General features: G+C 41.7%; 1 protein-coding gene across 1 annotated transcript in view; it reads left to right on the forward strand.

Moving 5' to 3' along the window:
- Positions 1–14,013, forward strand: part of chsy1 (chondroitin sulfate synthase 1) — a 108,397-nt gene extending 94,384 nt beyond the window's left edge. The window contains exon 3 of the mRNA XM_060941093.1: positions 11,132–14,013. Within this exon, the coding sequence (XP_060797076.1) occupies positions 11,132–12,727 (1,596 nt within the window). The 3' untranslated portion in view covers positions 12,728–14,013. The remainder of the gene's footprint in view (positions 1–11,131) is intronic.
- Positions 14,014–26,061: the final 12,048 nt, after the last annotated feature.

The following is a 26,061-nucleotide window of genomic DNA, read 5'->3' on the forward strand; positions in this document are numbered from 1 at the left end:
ACAGCCATACAAAGCATGACATCACTAATGGCACATGACGAAACCAGTGGTAACGGTGTTGAGACTTAATTTCATGTCTTTGATCAGCAGTGTCTTTTGTAGCATAAAATGCATTACTACGAGGACTGGATGTGTTGATTTTCTCTTTCCAAATGATCATCTGGTTGATTATTTTTATAAGGAAGTCTTCACTCCTTCAATCTTAACTGGGGGGTGTGGTTTTTTGTTTTTTAAAAATGTATCTTTTTTTTCTTTTTTAAATATAAATATCTTGTGTCGTCCTCTCCAAGCAAATGCACTATATGGCCAAAGGTTTGTGGACACCTGACCATCCCTTCCATATGTAGTTCTTCCCCAAACTGTTGCCACAAAGTTCTAAGCACACAATTGTTTAAAATGTCTTTTTGTATGTTGTAGCATTTAAGATTTCCCTTCACAGGAATGACAGGCCCAAACCTGTTCCAGCATGACTGTGCCCCTGTTCACAAAGCCATGTTTATGAAGACATGGTTTGTCAAGGTTGGAGTAGAAGAACTTGAGTGACCTTCACAATGTCCTGACCTCAACCCCACTGAACAACTTTGAGATGAACCGGAGCTCTGACTGCACCCCAGGTCTCCTTGCTGAACAGCAGTGCCTGACCTTACAAAAGCTCTTGTGGCTGAAGGAGCACACATCCCCACAGCAATACTTCACAATCTAGTGAAAGCCTTGTCAGAAGATTGGAGGTGATTATAATGGCAAAAGAGGGACTAAATCTGGAATGGGATATTTAGCATGCACATATGGGTGTGATGCTCAGGTGTCCACATAATTGTCCATATGGTCGATCAGTGTAGTCCATAAAACTTTTATTGCTCACTTCCATCTGTGGTGAAATCTGGACATTTTAATGTTTTGTCGAGGATTTGAGTGTTTATTCCAACTAATCATTTGTTGTATATGAAGCCAATATTTTTGCTCAGTACTGAGCAAACAGGAGCTTGAATTAGGTGCTAACTGATGTTGCATAAATCATTGGGGGGTGCACGCGTGTGCATCATTCAAACCGCCAAGGGGGCGTCGTGGCTCAGGTGGAGAAGGCGCTATACCATAAATCCGGGGACCCGGGTTCGATTCCGACCCGAGGTCATTTCCCGATCCCTCCCCGTCTCTCTCTCCCGCTCATTTCCTGTCTCTACACTGTCCTATCCAATAAAGGTGAAAAAGCCCAAAAAAATATATTAAAAAAAAAAACCGCCAACCCTTTAAATGGTAGATTTTGTATGATGGTACATTTTACAATGAAAATCCCTTTGCGCCCAATAAACTCAAATCAATACATTTTAATGGAGTTTTCATTTTAAACAGGAGCTTTTAAACTCTTCACTGTTTACAATCAGGTAAAAATACATCTTTCCTGGTAATGAGCTTACCCAAATTATGAGTATTAGGTAGATTACGGTCAGTTTACTTAGGATTTCAACCTTAGCTTGCGTTCAGAGTAGGGGTGTTGGGTTTTAAATTATGATGTGATAACCCAGTATAAAAATATCGCGGTAAATTGATCATTTAAAAACTCACAAGCTAGTGGTGAACATTGAAGGAATGCTTTTAAAAACATTTGCTACAAAAGGCCCTTTGCACGTTTTCTTTGCACATCCTTGAGCATGTATAAAGCAAAAACCAAAGGGAAACTTTTTTTTTTGAGAAAATTATCTTTCTCTTGGATTGATGAGCTGAGTGAGTGGCTGAATAAAGGTGGCATGGGGAAAACCAACATCTAACTCGCTAGGCAAAGTGCAGTGCTGCTTAGCCACAAAATAGATGCACTATATGCATAGTGTAGACGAATTCAGTTGAGTTCTCACCATTTAAAATACAAGTATTTTGTAGCCCTGAAATGGCTCCTGATCTGAGCCACGAGAGTATCTTGAGCCATGATACTCGTCCACATGCCAAGAGCATGTGGACACCTGACCATCACACCAGCATATGCTTTTTAACATGCTATTCCTGATGTGTGTGCCGCCCCCCCCCCCCCCCCCCCCCCCCCCCCCCCCGGTTATAGTAACTGCCACTCGTTTGGGAAGACTTTCCACTAGAATTTGGATAGTGGGTGTAGGGATTTATTCCCATTCATCCTCAAGAGCATTAGTGAGGTTGAGTGGGGGAATTCTGGGTTGCAATTGACGTTCCAGTTCATTCCAAAGGTGTTCAGTGGAGTTGAGATGTGGGTTTTGTGCAGAACTCTTGAGTTCTTCCACTCCAGCCTTGGCCAACCATGTTTTCATGGAGCAGACGTTGTGCACAGGGGCTTTGTCATGCCTGAATGGGTTTGGGCTTCTTAGCTCTCGAGAAACTGTTATGCTACAGAATACAAAGGCGTCCCAGGCAATCCTGTCCAATACCCAGAGCTACTTACGGGTGCAATGGTCAGGTGTCCACAAATTTATTTATTTATTGGGGGGGGTTATTTCTAGAAATCAGTGCCATATGATGGCTTGCAAACATGCCAGGAGTGGCAGCAGAGGTAGCAATGTAATGTTTTTATAGCAGTAGTGGATAACAAAGCCAAAGGGTTTCATTGTAGCCATGTCTCCTGCACAGAGGAACAAGGGTTACTGTGGTATGATTTTAGGGGCAGTTGAGAGGAAAGGAGTTGCGAAATCCTTAGCTTTTGGGAAGTTGCAGCTGGGCACAAAAATGAGAACCACTGGAGAAAGGGACTATTTGCATTCCAGATCCCAGCTGTGCTGTAATGGAGCACTAAATGCCAAATCTGTTCTTTGGCCTTTTTTAAAAACCATTGTACAAATGATGGCATTAGCTCTTCAATTTATGCTTCCCAGTGAAATTGTATCAAACTAAAAGGTAATGGATGGGGGGAAAAGCCTTAACCCTGTAATCCCTCACACATTAAGTGAAATCATTTGTGCTTAAGCTATTCACTGAGGTTATTGGTATTGTGCTTGTGTGACTGTATTAATGACTCCAGTATCAGCCTTGTTCATTGATTTTCTTCAAGAAACCCATTGCATCTGGTCAGTCCAATTTATTTTGCCCTGACAAACCTCATAGATCCCATGATAGGAAATGGCAACAAAGCCATAATTTCACACACTAGTTTTTATCTTGCATAAAACCTGACTCGGGTGGTGTGCTCTCACATGCTGGGATTTTCTTTGCCATGTGTTGGCAATGTTGCAAGTTATCAGTTACAGCAGCAGAACAATGAAAATATCCTATGTTATCAGTTACCTGAGTGGAACAATGTCACATCTGGGTGTACTGCTAAAGGAAAGTGGACTATTGTGGCCTGATGTAGAGCAGTGTTGTCGTCACCACCCTGAGGTAGAATGTTTTCCTATAACAGCATGTCCTGGAATGTATTCTCTCTTGTACCATGGTATTTGGTCAATGTTTTTTTTTAAATCATCTCACAGAACACCGAAACCATATCATTAATTGTAATTTATTTATCTGGAGCTTCCACCCTGTGTGAACTGTGAGTTGGCCTAGTGGTTAGTGTGTCCACCTCTCGACTGGGAGATCGCGAGTTCTCGCGGTCAGGTCATACCAAAGACCATCATAAAAATGGTACCTACTGCCATCTGGCAAGGCGTGCTGCAATACAGGTGCAAGAGGGGAGTCAAACTCTTGCGGTTACCAGAGGACTAGTGCCCCCCCCCCCCCCCCCCCCCCCCCCCCCCCCCCGTAACCCTAGCTGTATAGAGATCTTGCAGTCATGTGACCGGAAAGTACACAACCCCCATCTTGTCGGTCAAAAACACAGCTGAATATTGCTGCACTCGTGTACAGAATGGATCAATTTCAACCAACGGACTACACGGCTCATTTTTCTAATGAACAGATAACTAGATATGTCTAAAATAAACGATCTACAGATTTGTGACCCTTATGGCTTTCCGGACGGAGTTTTCACGACCGGATTTTGAACTGCCAGCAGAATACCTGGACGTGTATGATTACCTCATTAACTTTCCCTCGCTGTTCAGTGGTGAAGCACTGCGTGCTTATAAATCTCTGGACAGTTTTCTGTACAGAAATTCAGGATTTGTCAGCGACTCAGATGTGGCATCTTGTGAACAAGAAAATAATCCTCATTGGATGGGTAAGTCACTTAAGTATTGAGTATAGCACTGACCAGCCGATTATAGAATAGAATAAGGTAATTCCAAATCGTCCGTGTTGTTTACATGGATCTGGCGTTGGAGAGGTAGAGGCTTGGCAGTGGAGGTTTGAGTAGCTGTTTTCTGAGCTTAGTCAACAGGCCGGCTCTGCCTGTAGCCTCGCTTTTGCTTCCACTCCCGGCGCCGCCTCCTTCGCTTTGCTTCCAATAACAATCCACGGAGACCCCGCTGGTCTCGCCATCTCGTCCGGAATGTTTTTTTTTTTTTTTCTCTCGTCCAGAATGTTGTGCATGCGATGGAAATCGCTACAAACCGTCATTTTCTGCTGGAAACCAATGTCCAGTAAGTCCATACGGTTGTAGTGGATATTGAAGTCCGGTACAGACGAACAACACGCAAAAATACACACAAAAAACATAAACATGCACAGGTAGGGAGAGCTTGTAGCCACAGCCGTTGTAGTAGAATTGTATATAGTAGGGTTTTCCAGAAGAAAAGGTAGAAGTAAAAGCAGAAGTAGAACCAGAAGTAGAAGGCGGAATATGGCGTTTGACCGACACGATGGCGTCTGTCACAATCTGGATCGGCTGTGACATCACATGCAAGTGCTCCGTAGGTAAGAAGCTGAGGGTTATCGAAATGGAGATTGGCGCCGCACCCATATGCCTTGGAGTTGGTTAGTACTGGGACAGGAGACTGCCTGGGAAGACCAGATTCTGGCGCGAGAGGGACTTTGACTTTTTTGGACTTCACTCTGTGTACATTAACAAATGGACTTAACACCACCTGATCAGTATCAACTATTCAACAGCTTGGGTTATAAGTGTGTGTGGGGTGGTATGTTTGGTACATCCCTAACTTCTCATCTGTTTTTCCTCAGAACGTACAATAATTGTGCAATTTTGTCATTGTTATAAACCAAAGTGCTATTGCTTGCTGTAGGCCTCCCTCTGTGACTTGGTGTTCTGGTTCCATAAATATTGGCTGAAGCGTTCGTGAGTTTACTGTTGTTTAAGGTCAGCATCTTGGCAGGAATTGCTAATCTTAAGCAAGCACAAGGGGTGTTGTCTACACAGCACTCATTATGCTATAGTGGAGCCCATTAAACAGGCATTTTTCAATTAACTTGCCTGAATGGCAGCGATGGGGTGGGTTTTTTTTGTTTTGTTTTTTTTTCCCCTTTCTGTATTAGATAAAACGTGGTTCATCGCCTCAGTGTTTTTGACCTTCAGGCTGATGTACAACGCCACAGCGCTGCTGAAGGACCACTTTTGACACAGCCCTGCCTGTTGCTGAGTGCTGACTTTATTACAGCCTTGTGCATGCACTGAAATAGCATACACGAGGTTTAACATGTGCATCTAAAACGCAGCATGTAGCAAGCCTGAACAGAGAATTATAGCTTACACATGAACATAATTTGGAGAAAAGTGAATATACATAATAATGGGGGGGTTTTCAACAAGAAGCTCTTTCAAGTATTTAATTTTTTATGGGTTCTTTTGATGTTTGTACTTTCCAACCAAAGGAGGGAGAAGTAAAGCAAATCAGCTTTGTCTGGTGAACATGCATGCTGATGACTGGGACTATTGTCTTGCCTAAATTTGTTGACACTAACTTGTAATAGCTGGAGGACTGCAGTGTCTCATCAGGAAGGACTGTTACTTTGAAACTATATTTCTTATTGAATTAATCACTTGCATGCCATGTAAAGTTAGTTAGCGTGTTAAATTTCCGCAAAATCTAGTTCATACATGTTGCCATCACCGAGCCAGTTACAGGGTTTGGAATATGAGGTCTTTGTGTTGTAAACTCGGTCTAGTGCTATTGTTAATGTGGCATTACAACAGTACAGTCTTCTGAATAGTAAAATGCATTGAAATGCTCGTGCAGATTAGATAACTGGTTGTTCAAGTCTTTACAAGTGTGTTGAGCAGAAAAGCATCTGGGGAAAGTGCAGTGTTCTGACTCTTGAGCTGGATCGGCTACAACTGCAGGAGACCATCTCAGGTTCCTCTCCGGTCAGCCAAACACGAATCGGAGGCTACCTGTGCCCACTGTAGCCTCAGATCCCCGTTCTTGTTTTGTACACGTGCTTTTGAGAGATTTTTCTCTTCTCCACAGTTGTAGCTATTTGAGTTACTGTAGACTTTCAGTCTGGCCATTGTCCCCTGACCTGTTTTCATCGTTGAGGCTTTTTCCACCTGCACAATTGCTGCTGCACACCCCCCCCCCCCCCCCCCCCCCCCCCCCCCACACACACACACACACACATATATATATTGTGGGGAAACACACAAGACTGTGTCAAAATCCCAGATCATTTGGTTTCTGAAATTCTCAAACCATTTGACACCAACAGCCATGCCATGGTCCAAGTCTTCGAGATCATTCTCCCCCCCCCCCCCCCCCCCCCCATTTTTGTGAGTGTTTGTTTACTTGAGTGTTTGACCTGTATCTCTGATTGTATGTATTATACTGCTGCTGCATGATTTGGCTGTGTGGATACTTGCTTGGATGAGCAGGGGTCCTGGTGATCCTATTAAAATGGCTAGTGAGTGTATTAGACTTTCCCACATTTTGAGACAGGCTTGTAGTAGTCGAGTCCAGGACTCTGACTCAAGTCTGTCTCCTGCCCTAATTTTAAGGACTCGTGGCTCGACTTGGGCTTGAGCACTGATGACTCGGTCTCGTGCTTTAACTGCATTCAGACTTGTAAATTGGAGACTAGGACTTTGTTTTATTTATTTATTTTTTTTTGGTAACATGCCATAATAATTTGGCATAAGAGATTTATCAACATATTAATTTTTGTACTAATTTCATGCAAGAGTGTCGCACCTGTGCACTTCGGCGCATGCATCAGAGACTCTCGGGCGGACTCTTGCGTACGTGCCGTAAATGACCCGCACCTGCACAGGATTAAGATGTGATCAGCTCGGCTATATTTAAAAACTGTGAAAACGCACTTTGCGAAGTATTGAGTTGCGTTGATGTATTACTGAGCCTTGTTTCCTAATCCTTGATTTCCTGTTTCTCGTTTTTGATTCTGCTTGTTTGTGCCTCACTCGACCTGTTGCCTGTTTTCAGTTTTACGATTTTGCCTGCTGTTCTGGATTGTTTACCTGTCTTCACTTGTATTAATAAACACACCTTCTGCATTTACATCGGTCTCCCAACCATCTCTGACAGAATACTTTGCAGTCCCTGACAGAGAGAATGCACACTGATCTGTTCATATGTCATGTCCAGGAACCAGCTAATGTTATTGGCGCTACAATGGCCACCGTCAAATGGTGCAGTTGGAGTTTTGTTCTTGGACTTGACTCTGACTTGAACACTGGGGACTCGAGGTTTAGTGACTCGACTACAACATTGTTTTGAGAATACACTGAGTAGGTCAAACGTAAGGAAATTATTTACCCGTGTGTGGTGTAAGTAGTAAAAATGTTCATTTTAGTAAAAATTGTTGGTATTGGCTGTAGTGGTTACTAAGGCTTAACATTTACCTCAATAAATCTGGAAGGAAATGAACGACTACTGCAAATGAATTCCTTTTCTGTGTTCCCATGCTCTGTCTTATTTTACCAAAATGCCTTATTCAACTGGCACGTTATAGTTAGCTTAGCTTCTTTGCTGCTTTAGATAAGGATAATACAACAGAACCTGAACGACTTCCTCCCTGCCTGAACCCTAACCTGGACCACATCCCCCCCTTTTTTTTTTTTTTTTTTTTTTTTTTAAACTTCATTTGCAGAACTTCAGCCATTTTGAGTTTGGATGCGGCCATTATCGGACCAAAACCCATCAGCAAAAAGAACAAGATGTTCTGGAGGAGTCTAAATTCTCTTCAGAAAATCTGTCTTAAAAGATGCCAACATCTCCTGCTGCAAAAGCCTGAAGTAAACAGAGGAATAAAACGACCTTTTATAACCCACTTTATCAGGTTGCTGTGCCAAAGTGTACAGATTTACCCAGTAAATTACTTCATATTCCAATTAAAGATTGTGTGTGTTTTGAAAATATTGCTGATACTTTGGCATCTTTCCTTGGCTTCTGTGTCAATAAACTGAAAGACTCTAATGCAGCGTAACGCGGCCTAAAAGACTAATGCTGTGTGTGTGTGTGTGTGTGTGTGTCGTCGTCGTCGTCCCCCCCGCCCAGTGATTTTTCACTTCATCTGTGGCGATTAAATGGCTTTGTCTAGCTGTAATATATTATGTTAGGCCCAGGGATATTTATTGCTGATGTTATTGAAGTGCCTGTGAATTAATTCTCTTCTGATGAAAAGCAATTTTACAGCCTTCCATTACATCATTGTTTTTCATTGCAGGGACATGTCTGCTGTCTAAAGGTGACAGTTTAAATATTTTCATAAAACGGTTATGGTGACCATAGGATTCCTAAGTATTAAAGTATCAAAAAGGATCCAAATTCAAGCAAAGGTATTACATTACGAGTACACATGGGTACATCGTTAAATGCTGTGATGTAAATAATGTGTGCATGCATGCATACACCTACCTCTCTCTCACTCTGTGCGGTGTGTCGTCTTCAAGCTGAGATCCGGGAGTTTAAGGGTTCTGTGCAGCATCTTGGCTGTTTGTAGGACTGCAGTCGTCTTGGACAGTGACCTTTTGGATGTTGTATCTGGAATCTGTTGGAGCCACTTTCCCAGTTTAGGGGTCACAGCCCGTAATGTTCCGATCACCACTAGGACCACTTCGGACTTTCTGTTCCAGTTATTCTTTCAGTCCCTGGTACTTCTCAATCTTCTTGTGCTGCTAGTGTCATTTGGGGTTGCTACATCCATCACAGCTCCACTCTTCTGCTCCTTTCTACCACTACTATATCTTTGTTGGTTAGCCAGTGCCTGCGGGTCAGTCTGGAACATCAAGTCCCACAGGATCTTTTGTTGCTCTGTTCTCAACCACTTTTGATGGTATGTTCTGTAGGCACTTGGGGACTTCTAGTCCATACTCAGCACAGATGTTCCTGTACGCTGTCCCAGCCACTTGGTTATGCCTCTCTGTGTATGCTGTCCCAGTTTGCATCTTGCACCCTGCATCTATGTGCTGGACTGTCTTGGGGGCATGTTTGCACATCCTGCACCTTGGGTTCTGTCTACTGTGGTGGACATGGGTCTCTATGGACCTCATTTTTGGGGCCTGTTCTTGTGCTGCCCTGATCAAAACCTGTGCTGTTCTTCAGTCCAGCCTTCTCTAGCCACTGGTAGGACTTCTTGATGTCACCCATTTTGTCTATCTGCTGGTGATGCATCCCATGGAGGGGCTTAGTCTTCTATGATTTTTATTTATTTATTACCCTCTGTCTTCTGCTGCCTGAGGCACACTTACTGGTTCATCCTGGGGGGCCATCTTTCTGATGCATTTGTGGATGCTCATTGTTTCCTTGTGGTTCTGATCCTCGCCCTTCCGTTTCCATGGCTTGTAGAGTCTTTGGGTGCTGGACTTCAGGTGGAACCCTCCATGCATTGTAAGGACTTTTCATGTCTTGATAAAAGCCATCTCTATCTCCTCCTCTTGTGGCCAGCTAACTATTCCAGCTGGGTATCTGATGACTGGTAGGGCATGTGTGTTGATGGCTTGGACATCATGTGTACAAAGATGCATATGCATGCATGTGTGGTGGTGGTTTTGGTTCTTGTCAATATTGATGCCAAAAAACGTTAGCATAAAGCAATTTATGGACATCACAACACCTTTGTATTTGGCTCCATGTTTCTCTGGTTTCCATAGTGGCCATGGAAGGTGTTTATGCTATTAGACTTGTATACTGGCTGATAATCAAGAACCTACTCTGTAAGAGCTGTTAGTTTCACATACCCAGCTCTTACTATTTGACTTTTTGGTGAACAATGGGGGGGGGATCAGAAGCCAGCATTTGTTGCAGCATTGTGCTGCAAGCAGAGAATTCCTCATGCTGCGTTTTCTATTTAAGATGTTTTATTAGGTTACTTGTAGGAAGATGCTGTGGTTCCTCCCTTTTAATATTTTTGCAGAGCACAGTCACACTGGTCTCAGCCTTTCATTCGGTTTTGTCTGTTAATTTATGCTTCAAAGTACAGTAGGCTTATGCCACGTAGTATTGCATGATTGTTGGCTGTAGGTATTAGAACATTTTTGAGTAAATAAGCTTAATATTGGAAAGTTACCCAATCCCTCATATCTGCATTCATGCAGGTCAATTATGAGCCATGTCACAGTAATTAAGGAAGCAACCAGAGAGGTCGGTTAATTGGAGGGCCTCCCATTGCCTCCCAGTAGCATGAGCCAGATTGCTATTACCTGCTGCTCAGGGTCCCAGTTGGAGGCCTTTGACCTAGCGTTCTGGCGCCGTTTAGCTTAAAGCTTGATCCCTTTCTGGCATAGTCAGTAGGCATTGGATTTGAGAGCACCGCTGGAGTCCGCGCTTCCCTTTCTTTTACAGATTGTGCTGTAACTTTCTTCAGGAGACACTGATGAAACTGGTTCAGTGTGGAGGGGGGGAGCAGTAGCCCTTTTGTGTTATATAAAGCTCCAGACTTTTCTGAAGATTAAGATTTCACATGGAGCATTTTAATTAGGATGGTGAATTGTCAGTTTCAGACTTGGAGTCTGGTGATGTCCAAGTCTTTGTTTAATGGAGTTTCATGTATTTTAGGAGTAATTGGTGGAGTATGACTGAGCTTTATTTTTATTGATTGTGACGCAATTTGTCACATTTCATCAAAAGTCTTTTTCACAATCACATTGGAGATTTACTCCTTTTCCTACAGACCTTTTGTTCTTATTTGAGCTTTTTTTTTTTGCAGCTAAGTTCCATTTGTTTTCCACCACTAATTACTTCCAGCAGTGACTTTTTTTTTTCCTTTGTATTTGATGGATAAATTAATTCAGGAATAACAGCCATTCAATTAAATAAGACATGACCTTTATTTATTTATTTATTTATTTTTAAGCATATGTTGAACTAATAATTTTTTTCTTCTTTTTCAGATGCAGCAGCTGTTTTATGAAAACTACGAGCCAAATAAAAAGGGCTACATCCGGGATTTGCACAACAGTAAGATCCACAGAGCCATCACACTCCATCCCAACAAGAACCCACCTTATCAGTATCGGTTGCACAGCTACATGCTGAGCCGCAAAATTGCTGAACTTCGCCACCGCACCATTCAGCTTCACCGCGAGATTGTGCAGATGAGCCGATATGGCAACACGGAAGTGCACAAGGAGGACATGCAGCTTGGTATACCTCCGTCGTTCATGCGGTTTCACCCACGCCAGCGGGAAGAGGTGCTCGAGTGGGAGTTCCTTACTGGGAAGTACATTTTCTCTGCCTTGGATGGGCAGCCCCCACGTCGTGGCATGGACTCCTCCCAGAAAATGGCACTGGACGACATCATCATGCAGGTTATGGAAATGATTAATGCCAATGCGAAGACACGAGGGAGAGTCATCGACTTCAAAGAGGTTCAGTATGGCTACCGGAGGGTTAACCCGATGTATGGAGCTGAATATGTGCTTGACCTGTTGCTACTTTACAAAAAGCACAAAGGGAAGACCATGACAGTACCTGTCAGGAGACACGCTTATCTTCAGCAGACCTTCAGTAAGATCCACTTCTTGGAAGAGGACGAGATGGATGCTCAAGCACTGGCTGCGAGGATCAACCAGGGATCGGACTCGCTGTCTTTCCTCTCCAGCTCCCTGAAGAAGTTTGTGCCTTTCAAGCTTAGCGGCTCCGGCTCAGACAAGCAAGAACCCAAAGAGAAGAAGGTCAACATCCTCGTGCCGCTGGCGGGACGTTACGAGATATTTGTACGCTTTATGGCCAACTTTGAGAAGATCTGCCTCATTCCAAACCAGAACGTCCGCCTGCTGATTCTTCTCTTTAACACCGACAACAACACTGAGCGTGTGAAGCAGATCGAGCTGATGCGAGAGTATCGTTTGAAGTATCCCAAAGCAGACATGGAGATCGAGCCCGTATCCGGCCCCTTCTCCCGCGCCCTTGCCCTGGAGGTCGGCTCCGCCCATTTCAGCAACGACTCTTTGCTCTTCTACTGTGACGTGGACTTGCTATTCACAGCCGAATTCCTCAAGCGTTGTCGTGCAAATACCATATTCGGGGAACAGACCTACTTTCCGATCATCTTTAGCCAATATGATCCAAAGGTTGTCTATGCGGGAAAAGTACCGAGCAACAACCACTATGTGTTCACGTCCAAAACAGGCTTGTGGAGACACTTTGGCTTCGGCATCGTCTGCGTGTACAAAGGTGACCTGGTTAAAGCGGGTGGCTTTGACGTCTCCATCCAAGGGTGGGGAATGGAAGATGTGGACCTCTTTAACAAATTTGTCCAGTCAGGGATTAAACTGTTCAGGAGCACAGACACTGGCATAGTGCATGTACATCACCCTGTCATATGTGACCCCAACTTGGATCCCAAACAGTACAAGATGTGCCTGGGTTCCAAAGCCTCATCCCATGGTTCAACACAGCAGCTGGCTGAACTGTGGCTGGAGAAGAATGACCATGGCTTCCGAAGGATCTCTAGTTCAAACAATGGCTCAATGAGGACAGCATAGGCCCTGCAAGCAAGGACCTCGACCTGCCTGTCTTCCTCTTTATGGTGTTTTCAGCTACCTAATTTATTTTTTCATAAAAAGGACTTCTGTGGTTATATTTTGAAATAACTCTTTATAAAAAAGTATACAAAAAAAAGAACAAGGACCTTAACAGTGCCAGAAATTGGTTATAAAACGGACCCCCAACTGTTGGAACACTTTAACGTGTTTTGTTTCACAAACCCCAAAAAACAGCATTGTATTTATGGCACCTCATGTGAGGACGCCAAGTGTACTGTGTACCTCAGTGATGTGCACATCTGTGTGTGTGTGTGTGTGTGTGTGTGTGTGTGAGAGCGAGCGAGTGGAGAGACTCTTTCATGAGGGTCTGACTTCAGATGTGCAAACGTGGTGTTGAGGAACAATTTAATGTATTATTTGTGAATGTTTACAGGAAGCCTCACAAACCCGTTTGTCAGAAAAGCTGACAAAATAACTAAATTATTGCAATTAAGGGCCATAAAACCTGTCTGCATTTCTGTTGATCCCGATATTTTTTTTTTTTTCTGTAATGACACTGTTCTGTTTTGTTTATTTCATGAATTTTGACTTGTGTGAATAGAACTGCTGGATCTAGGTTTTGACTTCCAACTCATTCCCGCTGTCTAATTTATTGATTCATGCAGTCTTTTGTAGCGTTATCAGACTGCTGTTGTGTTAGATTGTATTCGATCGATCCAGCCTGATCATCGAGTTGTTTTTGTTACTCCATTAATTTGGTTACCAAAGATTTTTTTTTTTTTTTGCACAGTTGCTGTAGGTGTTTGTGTGTGGGTGTACACGTGTGGGTGTGTATGCAGGCGGTAGCACAGTCATGAACATTAGGAATGAGGTACTGACAGTTGGATTATTTACAATGCTCCTGCAACTTATGACCTTTTATGTAGGAAAAAAAAAATCAGATTTGGTGTTTGTTTGTTTTTTTTTTTTTTTTATTTCTACGAAACGTCTTACCAAATCTGTGCAGCTTTTTTTGTTTGTTTTTTACTTTTTTCTCTTGTTACACCTTTAACATTGTAAAGCAATTTGCAGGACCTTGATCAATCATTTCTCCATGGTGGAGCTATGCTGTGTGGAGGTGGGGGATGTTGCCAACCACCTCACCTATGGGACACATGGACTGCTCTTCCTCACTGTTTGACACACCATCTTTCTGGGGGTTATTTTGTACTTCTGTTTGTTTAGCCTCACATCCCACTGGGAAAAGGTTATATATTAATAAATGGGGAAAAAAAAAGTTTGTTAAATGTTGTCTTTGTGCTTTGTTTAAAACCTATGTAACGGTGTGTCAGGTGTATACAGCTTTTAAAGTAATATTTTTCAGGGATGGAAAATTCAATAGCTCAAGGGCCTGGAGCAAGTAGATATCGGCTGGTGGGGGGGTTGCACATGCTTATCTGCTGAGCAACTATAAACTCAACAACCTGTCTTCGCAAAACAAATTTTTCATTTGGTACATTTTATATGGCAATTTTGTGGACACCTGACCATCACACCCATGTGCTTGTTGAATATCCCATTCCAGCTGTGGTCCTCCTCTGCTGTTTATTACAACAGCCGCTCTTCTGGGAAGGCAAGAAGATTTTGGACCATGACGGTGGAGATTTGTCCATTTAGGCCAGGGGTGTCCAAACTGATCCATAAAGGGCCGTGTGGCTGCAGGTTTTCGTTCCAGCCATGCAGCAGCACACCTGATTTGGCTCATTCAATCAACTGACACACCCACCCTTTAATCAAGGGTGGGTGTGGCTGCAAGTATTTGACTGTGTGGAGACAGTTCAGTTGATTGAATGAGCCAAGTCAGGTGTGCTGCTGCATGGCTGGAATGAAAACCTGCAGCCACACGGCCCTTTATGGATCAGTTTGGACACCCCTGATTTAGGCCACAAAGGCATTAGTGATGTCGGGCAACGAGTCAGAACTTGCAAGCTTCTGCTCTAGATTTAGCAAGCCATATCTTCATGGAGCTTGCTTTGTGCACAGGGGCATTGTCATGCTGGAATATGTTTGGGCCCTTTAGTTCCAGTGAAGGAAATTTGGTAGACTGTAGCATCAGACGTCTTGTACAGTCGTGTGCTTCCAACTTTGTAGCAACAGTTTAGGGAAGAACTACACATGGATGGATGTGATGGTTAGGTGTCTGAAAACCTTTGGCCGTAGTGTTATGTAGGCTATGATTAAGCAAAATGCCCTTCACAATGGTGCGACACGCCTTAGGTGCTGTTTGTTGTTGAGGTGGCGCACATATCACATGGTTATCAGAAACTTTCTTTGAAAATGTCAATCATAGAATTGTTTTCCCCTGGTTCGTTAATGCACGTGATTTTAGAAAACTAGCTCCATGTTATTATGTTAACTGCAGCTTTTAGGCTAAATGGATGAACAAAACGAGAGACTGAGCAGCACACTGAAGCATTTTTGTCCAATGCGTGAGCTAATACACTTTCTCATCTCATTATCTGTAGCCGCTTTATCCTGTTCTACAGGGTCGCAGGCAAGCTGGAGCCTATCCCAGCTGACTACGGGCGAAAGGCGGGGTACACCCTGGACAAGTCACCAGGTCATCACAGGGCTGACACATAGACAACCATTCACATTCACACCTATGGTCAATTTAGTCACCAGTTAACCTAACCTGCATGTCTTTGGACTGTGGGGGAAACCGGAGCACCCGGAGGAAACCCACGTGGACACGGGGAGAACATACAAACTCCACACAGAAAGACCCTCGCCGGCCACGGGGCTCGAACCCAGGACCTTCTTGCTGTGAGGCGACAGTGCTAACCACTACACCACCGTGCCGCCCCAATACACTTTACACGGAGTGCAGAATTATTAGGCAAGTTGTATTTTTGAGGATTAGTTTTATTATTGAACAACAACTATGTTCTCAATCAAACAAAAAGACTCATAAATATCAAAGCTGAATATGTATGGAAGTTAGAGTGGGGCGTTTTTAGTTTTGGCCATTTTAGGAGAATATGTATGTGTTCAGGTAACTTTCACTGTGCAGAATTATTAGGCAACTTAATAAAAAACAAATATGTAGCCATTTCACTTATTTTCACCAGGTACACTGATATGACAACTCCAGATTTGCAAATAAACATATCTGACATTCAAACACAAAACAAAAAACAAATCAGTGACCAATATAGCCACCCTTCTTCATGAGGACACTCAAAAGCCTTCCATCCATAGATTGTCAATTTCTTTATCTGTTCACGACCAACATTGTGTGCAGCAGCAACCACGGCCTCCCAGACGCTGTTCAGAGAGGCGTACTGTTTTCCCTCTTTGTAGACCTCACGTTTTATAATGGACCACAGGTTCTCTATGGGGTTTAGGTCAAGTGAACAAGGGGGCCATGTCATTATTTTTTCACCTTTCAGACCTTTACTGGCTAGCCACGCAGTGGAGTATTTGGACGCATGAGATGGAGCGTTATCCTGCATGAAAATCATGTTCTTGAAAGATGCTGACTTTTTCCTATACCACTGCTTGAAGAAGGTTTCTTCCAGGAACTGGCAGTAGGTCTGGGAGTTGAGTTTGGGTCCATCCTCAACTCGAAAAGGTCCAACAAGCTTGTCTTTGATGATACCAGCCCATAGCAGTACTCCACCTCCACCTTGCTGGCGTCTGAGTCGGAGTGGAGCTCTGTGCCCATTACTGATCCAGCCACAGGCCCATCCATCTGGCCCATCAAGAGTCACTCTCATCTCATCAGACCACAGCACCTTAGAAAAATCAGTCTTAAGATATTTCTTGGCCCAGTCTTGACGTTTTATCTTGTGTGCCTTACTCAGTGGTGGTCGTTTTTCAGCCTTCCTTACCTTGGCCATGTCCCTCAGTATTGCACACCTTGTACTCTTTGACACTCCAGGAATGTTGCAACTCTGGAATGTGGCAGAACTGGATGCTAATGGCTGCTTGTTAGCTTCACGCTTGATTTTCCGCAGATCATGTGCAGTTATTTTGCGCCTTTTTTTTCCCCACACGCTTCTTTCGACCCTGTTGACTATTTGCAATGAAACGCTTGATTGTTCGGTGATCACGTTTCAACATCTTCACAATTTCAAGAGTGCTGCATCCGTCTGCAAGACATCTCACAATTTTAGACTTTTCAAAGTCTGTCAGATCTCTCTTCTGACCCATTTTGCCAGAGGAAAAGAGGTTGCCTAATAATTATGCACACCTGATATAGGGTGTTGATGTCATTAGACCACACCCCCTCTCATTACACAGATGCACAGCACCTGATATACTTAATTGGTAGTAGGCTTTCAAGCCTAAACAGCTTGGAGTGGGACAACATGCATTAAAAGGATGTTGTGGTCAAAATACTCACTTGCCTAATAATTCTGCACTCAGTGTATTTTATATATAAAATTAACTGATTAGTTATACCCAATCAGTCGAGACTTTGTTTTAGTCTGCTTCAGTGAACATAATGTTTAACTGTAGGCTAAGCTTTTCTAACTTGTTCCCCAAATTAGCCTTGAGCTCAAGTCAGGACTAAAGCTAACTTCAGGCACCATGTTTTGGCTCTTTTTACTAAAATTAGGCTTAGAGAATTTTGTGTGTAAACTTATTTTTGCAGGAGTCGTTCTTTTAAATTGTACGTCTGTTCAAATCTTTCAGACCCTGCTGTCTGAGATCTAGCTCAGTAATGACAGCGCGAGATTCCTGTAAAAAGCCCGTTACATGAAGAGAATTGACCAAGGGATTCTTGATCAAGAGCCCTAATTAGATGATTTCACAGGGCTTGCACTTTTAAACGACTGCCAACAAGGAACACTTGCCAGTAGCCTGTTAGAAAGGCAGTGCTAAGCAGCAAGCATGCCAAGCAAATAGGAAAAAGGGTTCTTTAATGTGTGACAATCCTCATTTTCACAAAACCTTCAATCTCTCTTCATAGGCTTGGAGTTGGCCATAATTTGCACGCTTCAGATTTGGAAACGGTCTGGAAGAATGGTGAAATTTCTCCATTCAGCGTGGTTTGCATATAAAATGTTTCAAATGTGGAAAATCGTGTGGCAGTGTTGAACAATACACTGCCTCGATTTATACCGCATGACAGACTTCTGATTAGTCAGATGCTGTTGATTTAATGTTCTATCACAGCAGCTCTGATAGTAGTTCTTGATGAAAATGTCATTTCTAGATTAACCCTTTGGTGACTGACCCCTTGAAAATGGTTCCTCCAGGAACGATGACGTTTCAGTTGTCAAGACAACGGAAAAACTAAAATACAAAAACAGAAAGATACGTCACAATGCTCTTGTGCACAAAACAAAATGCTCTTGTATTTGTATTTTAGTTTTTCCATTGTCTTGACAACTGAAACGTCATGGTTCCTGGAGGAACCATTTTCAAGGGGTCAGTCACCAAAGGGTTAACAGCTTAAGTTATGTACTTGGGCGGCACGGTGGTGTAGTGGTTAGTGCTGTCGCCTCACAGCAAGAAGGTCCAGGTTCGAGCCCCATAGCCGGCGAGGGCCTTTCTGTGTGGAGTTTGCATGTTCTCCCCGTGTCTGCGTGGGTTTCCTCCGGGTGCTCCGGTTTCCCCCACAGTCCAAAGACATGCAGGTTAGGTTAACTGGTGACTCTAAATTGACCGTAGGTGTGAGTGTGAATGGTTGTCTTTGTCTATGTGTCAGCCCTGTGATGACCTGGCGACTTGTCCAGGGTGTACCCCGCCTTTCGCCCATAGTCAGCTGGGATAGGCTCCAGCTTGCCTGCGACCCTGTAGAACAGGATAAAGCAGCTACAGATAATGAGATGAGAAGTTATGTACTTGAGCTGTTAATCTAGAAAGTTTTATGTACTTTTATGACCAATAAATTTCCCCCCCCCCAAAAAAAAAAAAAGTGTAATTGATTATGAACGTTTTCTAGGAAAAGAAGCTTAACGTTTCTGAAAGGAGAACCCAGTGCCATCGCTTTGTAACGGTCTTTAGGCAAAATCCTTCAGGAGGCAGAGCTTTGTGCTTAATTTCTGAGAAACAGGACAAGTTGGTGTTTTTTGTGTTTGTTTATTTGAAGAGACGAAAAGAGAGGTTTATGAAGAATTAACTGTTTAGCTGCTAGAATAAAAGTCCCAACTTGAGCTAACTTGCTTTCATGAACTTTCATAACATTTTTAATGAAACTCAACATTAAATCTAATCAGCAACCTGTTGTATTGAATGAAAATTTTGGTTTTGCAATAAACATTTTAGTAAGATTATGAATGGATAATAGTACAGTGCATTTCTTTAATTAAACAAATTAATTTATTTTATTTGCATAGCGCTTAACAGACATAGTCATGAAGCAGCTTTACAGAAAAATAAAGACTTTAAACATGAGCTAATTTTATCCTAATAAATTATTCATCCCTGGTGGTGATGAATTCATCACTGCCAAATTTGTGGTATAAACCATAATGGAGAGTGCTGTAATAAGAAAATCAGCATATCCTTCAGGCATGGGAACATTCAGACATTTCATAACTGGTTCTAGTTATCTAATTTTCTTTGGTGCCAAACCGCTTTATAAAATCCTTATGGCTTCAGAATTATTCCACCATTTTATCTTTATGTAGTTAATAAAAAAGTACTGTTTTGGACGATCCCATCCTTTGAAACTGTCACTGCTTGGATTGTCTTTCAGTCACAGTTAGTTATTACGCAACAGCTTTGTGGTGGTGTGAAATATGGTGACTTGTTGCTGATTTGGCTACTCCTTTTATTTAAAATATTTTTATTTATTTATTAATTAGCCAGCTTCATTGTGAGCAGAATGAAGAGTAGAGAATCTGTGGTGTTGATTCTCGTCCCATGGTTCTACTTTCCTGATGTATTACTTGTTCAAGTTCGAAACCAAGAACATGACATGCTGGAAATGACATCAGTGGACTGGCAGTGGGAGTGTGTGCACCGTTCAGGGCAGTATCATGTTTGAGAATCCCATCAAAGCCTGGAAAATCTGTTTTTGTTTGGATTTGGTAAACTGCTGTATTGTTTAATTTCCACCACTTCATAATATGATCTTAAGAGTTTGCAAATCATAAAATATGTCAGCCTGAGCTGTTGATTTTTGGGTTTGGCTTTTTTTTTTTTTGGTCAGAGCCCATGCTGGTGCTTTTGTCCTTTCATAAACGGTTGCCACCCTCCTTTCATTTGTCTGGGTTTGTTTTGCTGTTAATAGTAGAGTTGGAGCATTCATGGAAAACTGAACAGAAAACCCATTATTATTCTACCGAGAACCTTTGGAGTCTGAGTATAGAGGCATACTGAAGCAACTTCAAGCTGCTAGGTTGAACCAGACGGTAAAATGGTGCACAGAGGAGGGTGTTGTAGTTTTTGGCAATGCTGTGGTTTAAAGTCCATCTTCTGGTCTACAGTCCAGAACCTTCACTACTTGCTTAGTACTCCAAATTATTTAAGGGTAGAGTCCCTAGTTTGATTCTTTTCAGGTTAAGATCAGTGTGGGTTTCCTCCGGGTTCTCTGGTCTCCTCCTACTTCCCAGAAAACATACCAGGAGGTGGCTTGGCAGCTCTAAATTGCTCCTAGGTGAGTGACGGGAGGTCAACCCCAAGTTTGACGGGGCGCCTGCAGGCCCGTGGCCGAGGTCAACCAAGTGATTTTATAACAGTAAAGGGGGACTACATCTGGAATAGGATGTTCAAAAAGCATTTACTGGTGTGATGGTCAGGTGTCCACATGCTTTTGGCTACAGTGTATATTAAAGCTATGAGTTAAGATTCTCAAGATCTGTTTCAGGGTTGAAGTACTTGTGGTATTTTAAAATGAGAGAAAAATGGAGAAATCAACTGCCGTAAACCACTGTGGCCACAGGAAACTAAGCAGGGATATAACTGATGATATACTTGCATGCATAAAGGCATGCTGGAGCCACTGATGTAACATGGATCGTCCATTAAGCAAATTCTCAGTGAAGCTCTGTATAAATGTCCGATTTGACTGACTTTATATATACACCATCCTAGCATTTCATCTCGCAGTTTAAGTCCTGACATTTTAAATTGAATTCAGGTGGGGGGCATTGTATTCAGTTGACCTAAATATATTCCATTGGTTTGGCATACAACCGTTTTGCCTTGCTACTTGCCTCCACACCTAATTTTTGATTGTCTTGATCTAAGTCAGCTTCAATGTTAATAATAATAATAATAATGTTGATGGTATTTTAGAAAAGAAAATCCAGTTGGTCATTTTCCAGAAAACCATAAACTCCTGTCTTGAATACTTTCCTGTGTCTGAAAACTTAATGTTAAAGCTTTACCTTTGACTATTACAAAGCTTTGACACTGGAGAATGTCTTCACAGAAAAGTCGACCATATCAATGATTGTCTGTACTATTGAAATGTATTCTACTGATTTGTGTTCATATATAATATAAAGTATGTAACCCTGATTCCAGAAAAAGTTGGGACACCTGCCTGCCTTTCATTGAAAATGTGTACGGTATTATGAAGTGCTAAATACAATAAAGTAGACCCCAGACTGTTGAGCAACTGAAATCGTATATCAAACAAGAATGGGAAGAATTGCATGTTCAAAATTCACATCCTCAGTTCCCAGAAGCTTACTCAGTGTTGCTAAAATAAAAGGTGACGTAACGCAGTTGTAAGCATGTCCCTGTCACAACATGTGTAGCGAAAAACAAAGTTGATCAGTTTGAACACTAAGTATCTTGTCTTTGTACTGTATTCAGTTGAATATAGGTCAAAAAGAAATTACAGATCGTTGCATTCTGATATAATTAAAGTAATTTATCATTTGGATCCAATCAGGATCAAATAGTAAGATTGCATGGTACACTGTATATCATACTCGTATAAAAAGTACACCCAATGGCATTATTTAACTTTTCCAGTGTTCTTGTAGTGGAGCTGCTGATACTAGATGTCATGAACGGAACTGTTGGCCCTGCAGAGATGAACTATTCCCCCATGTCGTCGTCTGAACATGGAGTGTAGCTCTTCGAGCCTGGCACTGCTCTTCCTGTGCTGTTTCAGGACGTATACTCTGTGGATCATATTATGGGAACAAATTAGTCAGTGTTTAACTCACTGAAGTGTGAACCCCAGTTTAAAACCCTGCTTACAGGAATGTTTTCAGCATTCCTAGAAATCATTTTGGAAAAAAAAAAAGCCCTGAGCACTCATATTTAAATGTTAGACAGAAATGGCTTATATATTAAAATAAATTATATATACACACAGTGGTGCTTGAAAGTTTGTGAACCCTTTATAATTTTCTATATTTCTGCATAAATGTGACCTAAAACAACATCAGATTTTCACACAAGTCCTAAAAGTAGATAAGGAGAACCCAGTTAAACAAATGAGACAAAAAATATTATACTTGATCATTTATTTATTGAGGAAAATGATCCAATATTACAAATCTGTGAGTGGCAAAAGTATGTGAACCTTTGCTTTCAGTATCTGGTGTGAGCCCCTTGTGCAGCAATAACTGCAACTAAACGTTTGCGGTAACTGTTGATCAGTCCTGCACACCGGCTTGGAGGAATTTTAGCCCATTCCTCCGTACAGAACAGCTTCAACTCTGGGATGTTGGTGGGTTTCCTCACATGAACTGCTCACTTCACTTCAGGTCCTTCCACAACATTTCGACTGGATTCAGGTCAGGACTTTAACTTGGCCATTCCAAAATATTAACTTTATTCTTCTTTAACCATTCTTTGGTAGAACGACTTGTGACCAATAAATGACCAAGTATAATATTTTTGTCTCGTTTGTTTAACTGGGTTCTCTTTATCTACTTTTAGGACTTGTGTGAAAATCTGATGATGTTTTAGGTCATATTTATGCAGAAATATAGAAAATTCTAAAGGGTTCACAAACTTTCAAGCACCACTTTGTGTGTTTATATACTTACAATGTCAACTTGCAAGTATGGCAAAATTCCTTTGGTAATTCTTTACCAAAAAGGTTTCCATAACTAATATTTCTTACTGTGGGCGGCACGGTGGTGTAGTGGTTAGCGCTGTCGCCTCACAGCAAGAAGGTCCGGGTTCGAGCCCCGTGGCCGGCGAGGGCCTTTCTGTGCAGAGTTTGCATGTTCTCCCCGTGTCCGCGTGGGTTTCCTCCGGGTGCTCCGGTTTCCCCCACAGTCCAAAGACAAACTGGTGACTCTAAATTGACCGTAGGTGTGAGTGTGAATGGTTGTCTGTGTCGCCCTGTGATGACCTGGCGACTTGTCCAGGGTGTACCCTGCCTTTCGCCCGTAGTCAGCTGGGATAGGCTCCAGCTTGCCTGCGACCCTGTAGAACAGGATAAAGCGGCTAGAGATAATGAGATGAGACAAATGCTGAAACATGATTTGCCCATGTTACCTAATGCCATTTAAGGGAACTTTAATGTAAATTATCATTCAATTCAATCACTTTAAAAGGTAGCAGTGATAAAAGTTTTGCTTAAGGTACCGGCTGAAGCTCTCTGGTCCATTACAGACCCTTAAAAGCTGAAGTTCTAGGGGCGTCGTGGCTCAGGTGGATAAGCCACCATACCATAAATCCGGGGACCCGGGTTCGATTCCGAGGTCATTTCCCGATCCCTCCCCATCTCTCTCTCCCACTCATTTCCTGTCTCTATGCTGTCCTATCCAATAAAAGTGAAAAAAGCCCAAAAAAAATCTTAAAAAAAAAAAAAAAAAAGCTGAAGTTCCCTGGCTTATGATAAGCTTAAAAAAAAGAAAAGGGGCTTTGCTGCATTACAATATTACCCATTAGTCTCAATTCAAAATTAAAGAAATATTTATCCTTTATGTATGTTTTCCACACTCATAAACTCATTTTAAAATAGTTTTAAAGGTGACCTCCTATAACCCTTTTCCATCTGTTGACACAGTTCCTGGAGGGCTTAATCAATTATCTGACACGCTTCAGTCAAAATTCCACAAGAATAAAGCCCTATAACATACTTCTGACACCGTTTCAAAATGGCTGATTTGAGTACCTGTTCCTTTAAATGATGAGTCACTGCTCACCCCACCCCTTTCTTCAACCGGCCAATCAGGTAGCACTTTCCTCATGAGTGTTCGCTTGTAAGGGGAGTTCTCAAGCCATGAGGGGGTGGGATAATTCTAATGAGCTCCTCTTGTGACATAGAAAGAGGAGGCAAATCTGAACGGCTTGTTGACGCTCATATTTTCTGAAATAGGTGACCCAAAAGAAACTGACTGGGTGTCTTATTTCAGAGTTTGTGGGTTGAAAGGCACACCAGATACTCAAATGTATGTGCACTACCACTGAAAAAGGGACTTTTGTATAATGTGTCCTCATTAAAGGAGAACTGAAGGCAAATTTTTTTAATCAAAATTCTATTTATCTCATTTTATTAAATATAGGAATGCATTTTTGATAGCTATTTTGTCACTGCTGTAGCAAGTTATGAGTGTTTGAAATACGCTATGTAATATATCAGTCCATATGTCAAAGCAAAGGCCGTAAACGAGATTCGTTGAGACCTGTGTGAGACATCGTAGGACGGAAGTAAAACGTACAGCGGAAATCAAAGTGACCAACATCTGCCAACGTTGTCAAAAGACACGCGCGCCCTCTTTCGAATGCTGATGTAATCAAGCCAGTAGTTTTGTTTGTTTTGATAGCAATCAGGAAAGTTTGAAAAAAGTAGGCAGTAATCGTCATTTAAACTCGTTTTTATGCAATATTTCATTTGGAAAACAGTTTTCAAAATGGCGGTGCTGACACTTGACGTGTCGAAGTCTCACACAAGTCTCGTGAAGATCGTGTGGATAAGCGACGCCTGCTGTGGACCAAACAAACTAAATTCAACATAGCTAAAAACCGAATCAGCTGATAAGTATAATATTTAATTGCAATTAGTTGCCAATACGAGTCATGATATAAGGTTACTAAAACCGAAAACGTAATTGAATAACACGTTAATTAAGAAATAAAGCAAGTTTAAAAATGACTTCAGTTCTCCTTTAAGAAATACATAAGTTATGTTAAATCACCTCTCTATTACCGTCATGTTATCTGAACCATTATCCTGATTAAGTGGTGCTGCAACACTCCCAATCCAACATGGCTGACGGTAACAGATCTTGGCACATATCTTGGCAATATATAAATGAATGGACATTTTTAATCATTTATGGCATTTAAAAACTGAGACCTAAAAAATTCATATTTTTTCCCAGGTATTTTTAGAAATAATTATTAAACCATATTTTTGTTATTCAGTAGCTGCTAGCTTTTGCTTTTTAATGTACAAGTTTGAGAAAAAGTCAGCATTTATTTAAACTGACCTGCCATTTCTTGTCATAAAAACATATAAAAGTCTTTGTTTTAGAATTATTTATGCATGAAAGGCTTAAACACCAAACATATCAATTGGGATAAATAGGAACATTACGTAAATACTCGTATCTACAAGCTGACTCTTGCAAATTCTTATAAAATGTTCTGTTTCGTAATTGTGTGGGTTTGTATTTCATTTTCTTGGACACAGTGTTTAATTTCAAAAGACATGTTGTAACCTCTGTCAGTCCACATGAGTCATGGATGTTATTCATCAAGTTAACTTTGGTAATTGCACTGACATGCAGTTCCAGGTAAAACTTCCATGCCTTCTTTAGAAATGCATATGACAAGAACACAAACCAGACAATTCTCAAATCCTGAAGTGGAAATCAGCACTAAACCAACATCCGGAATAATTTAACCAAATCGGTGACACTGATAACGCTACGTGCCAAAGCACAGGAAGTGAGAAGCTACTACTGCTACAGGGAAAATTTGTTTGAACACAAGTGCTGTTAAAGAGAATTACTCAAGAATAAGGAACAGAAGTTGTTTGTTATTGAAGTAGCCATATAACAATTTTAGCTTTACTCGTCTGTGTGTATATTCACCTCACTTGTGACCTCAAATATCTGAAAAACATTCTCGTGTTGACACGACATTGACATGTCCACATTGTTCTCAGAATGGATAAAAAGGCTGCATTGTAGGACGTCGTACATGTTTTAAAGTGTAATTGCTTCCACATATTTTAACAGTATGGGGTTTTCTTACATCTCACCATTTAATAGGTTGAAAATGTTCAATGTTGAATCTGAACATTTTTGAGAAAGTAATATTATAATGAATCGGACAGGTACAGTATAGATTAGGTTCTTAGGAAAGGATTAGGATTATAGTTTTTTCACATTCACAAATAACAATAGCAAAAAGTACAAGAAAATAAAATTTAAGACATTTTCACATAATATGCATGAATCAGATTATTAATT

The sequence above is a fragment of the Neoarius graeffei genome, chromosome 15 (assembly GCF_027579695.1).
Source record: "Neoarius graeffei isolate fNeoGra1 chromosome 15, fNeoGra1.pri, whole genome shotgun sequence".
In the NCBI taxonomy this organism is placed as follows: domain Eukaryota; kingdom Metazoa; phylum Chordata; class Actinopteri; order Siluriformes; family Ariidae; genus Neoarius; species Neoarius graeffei.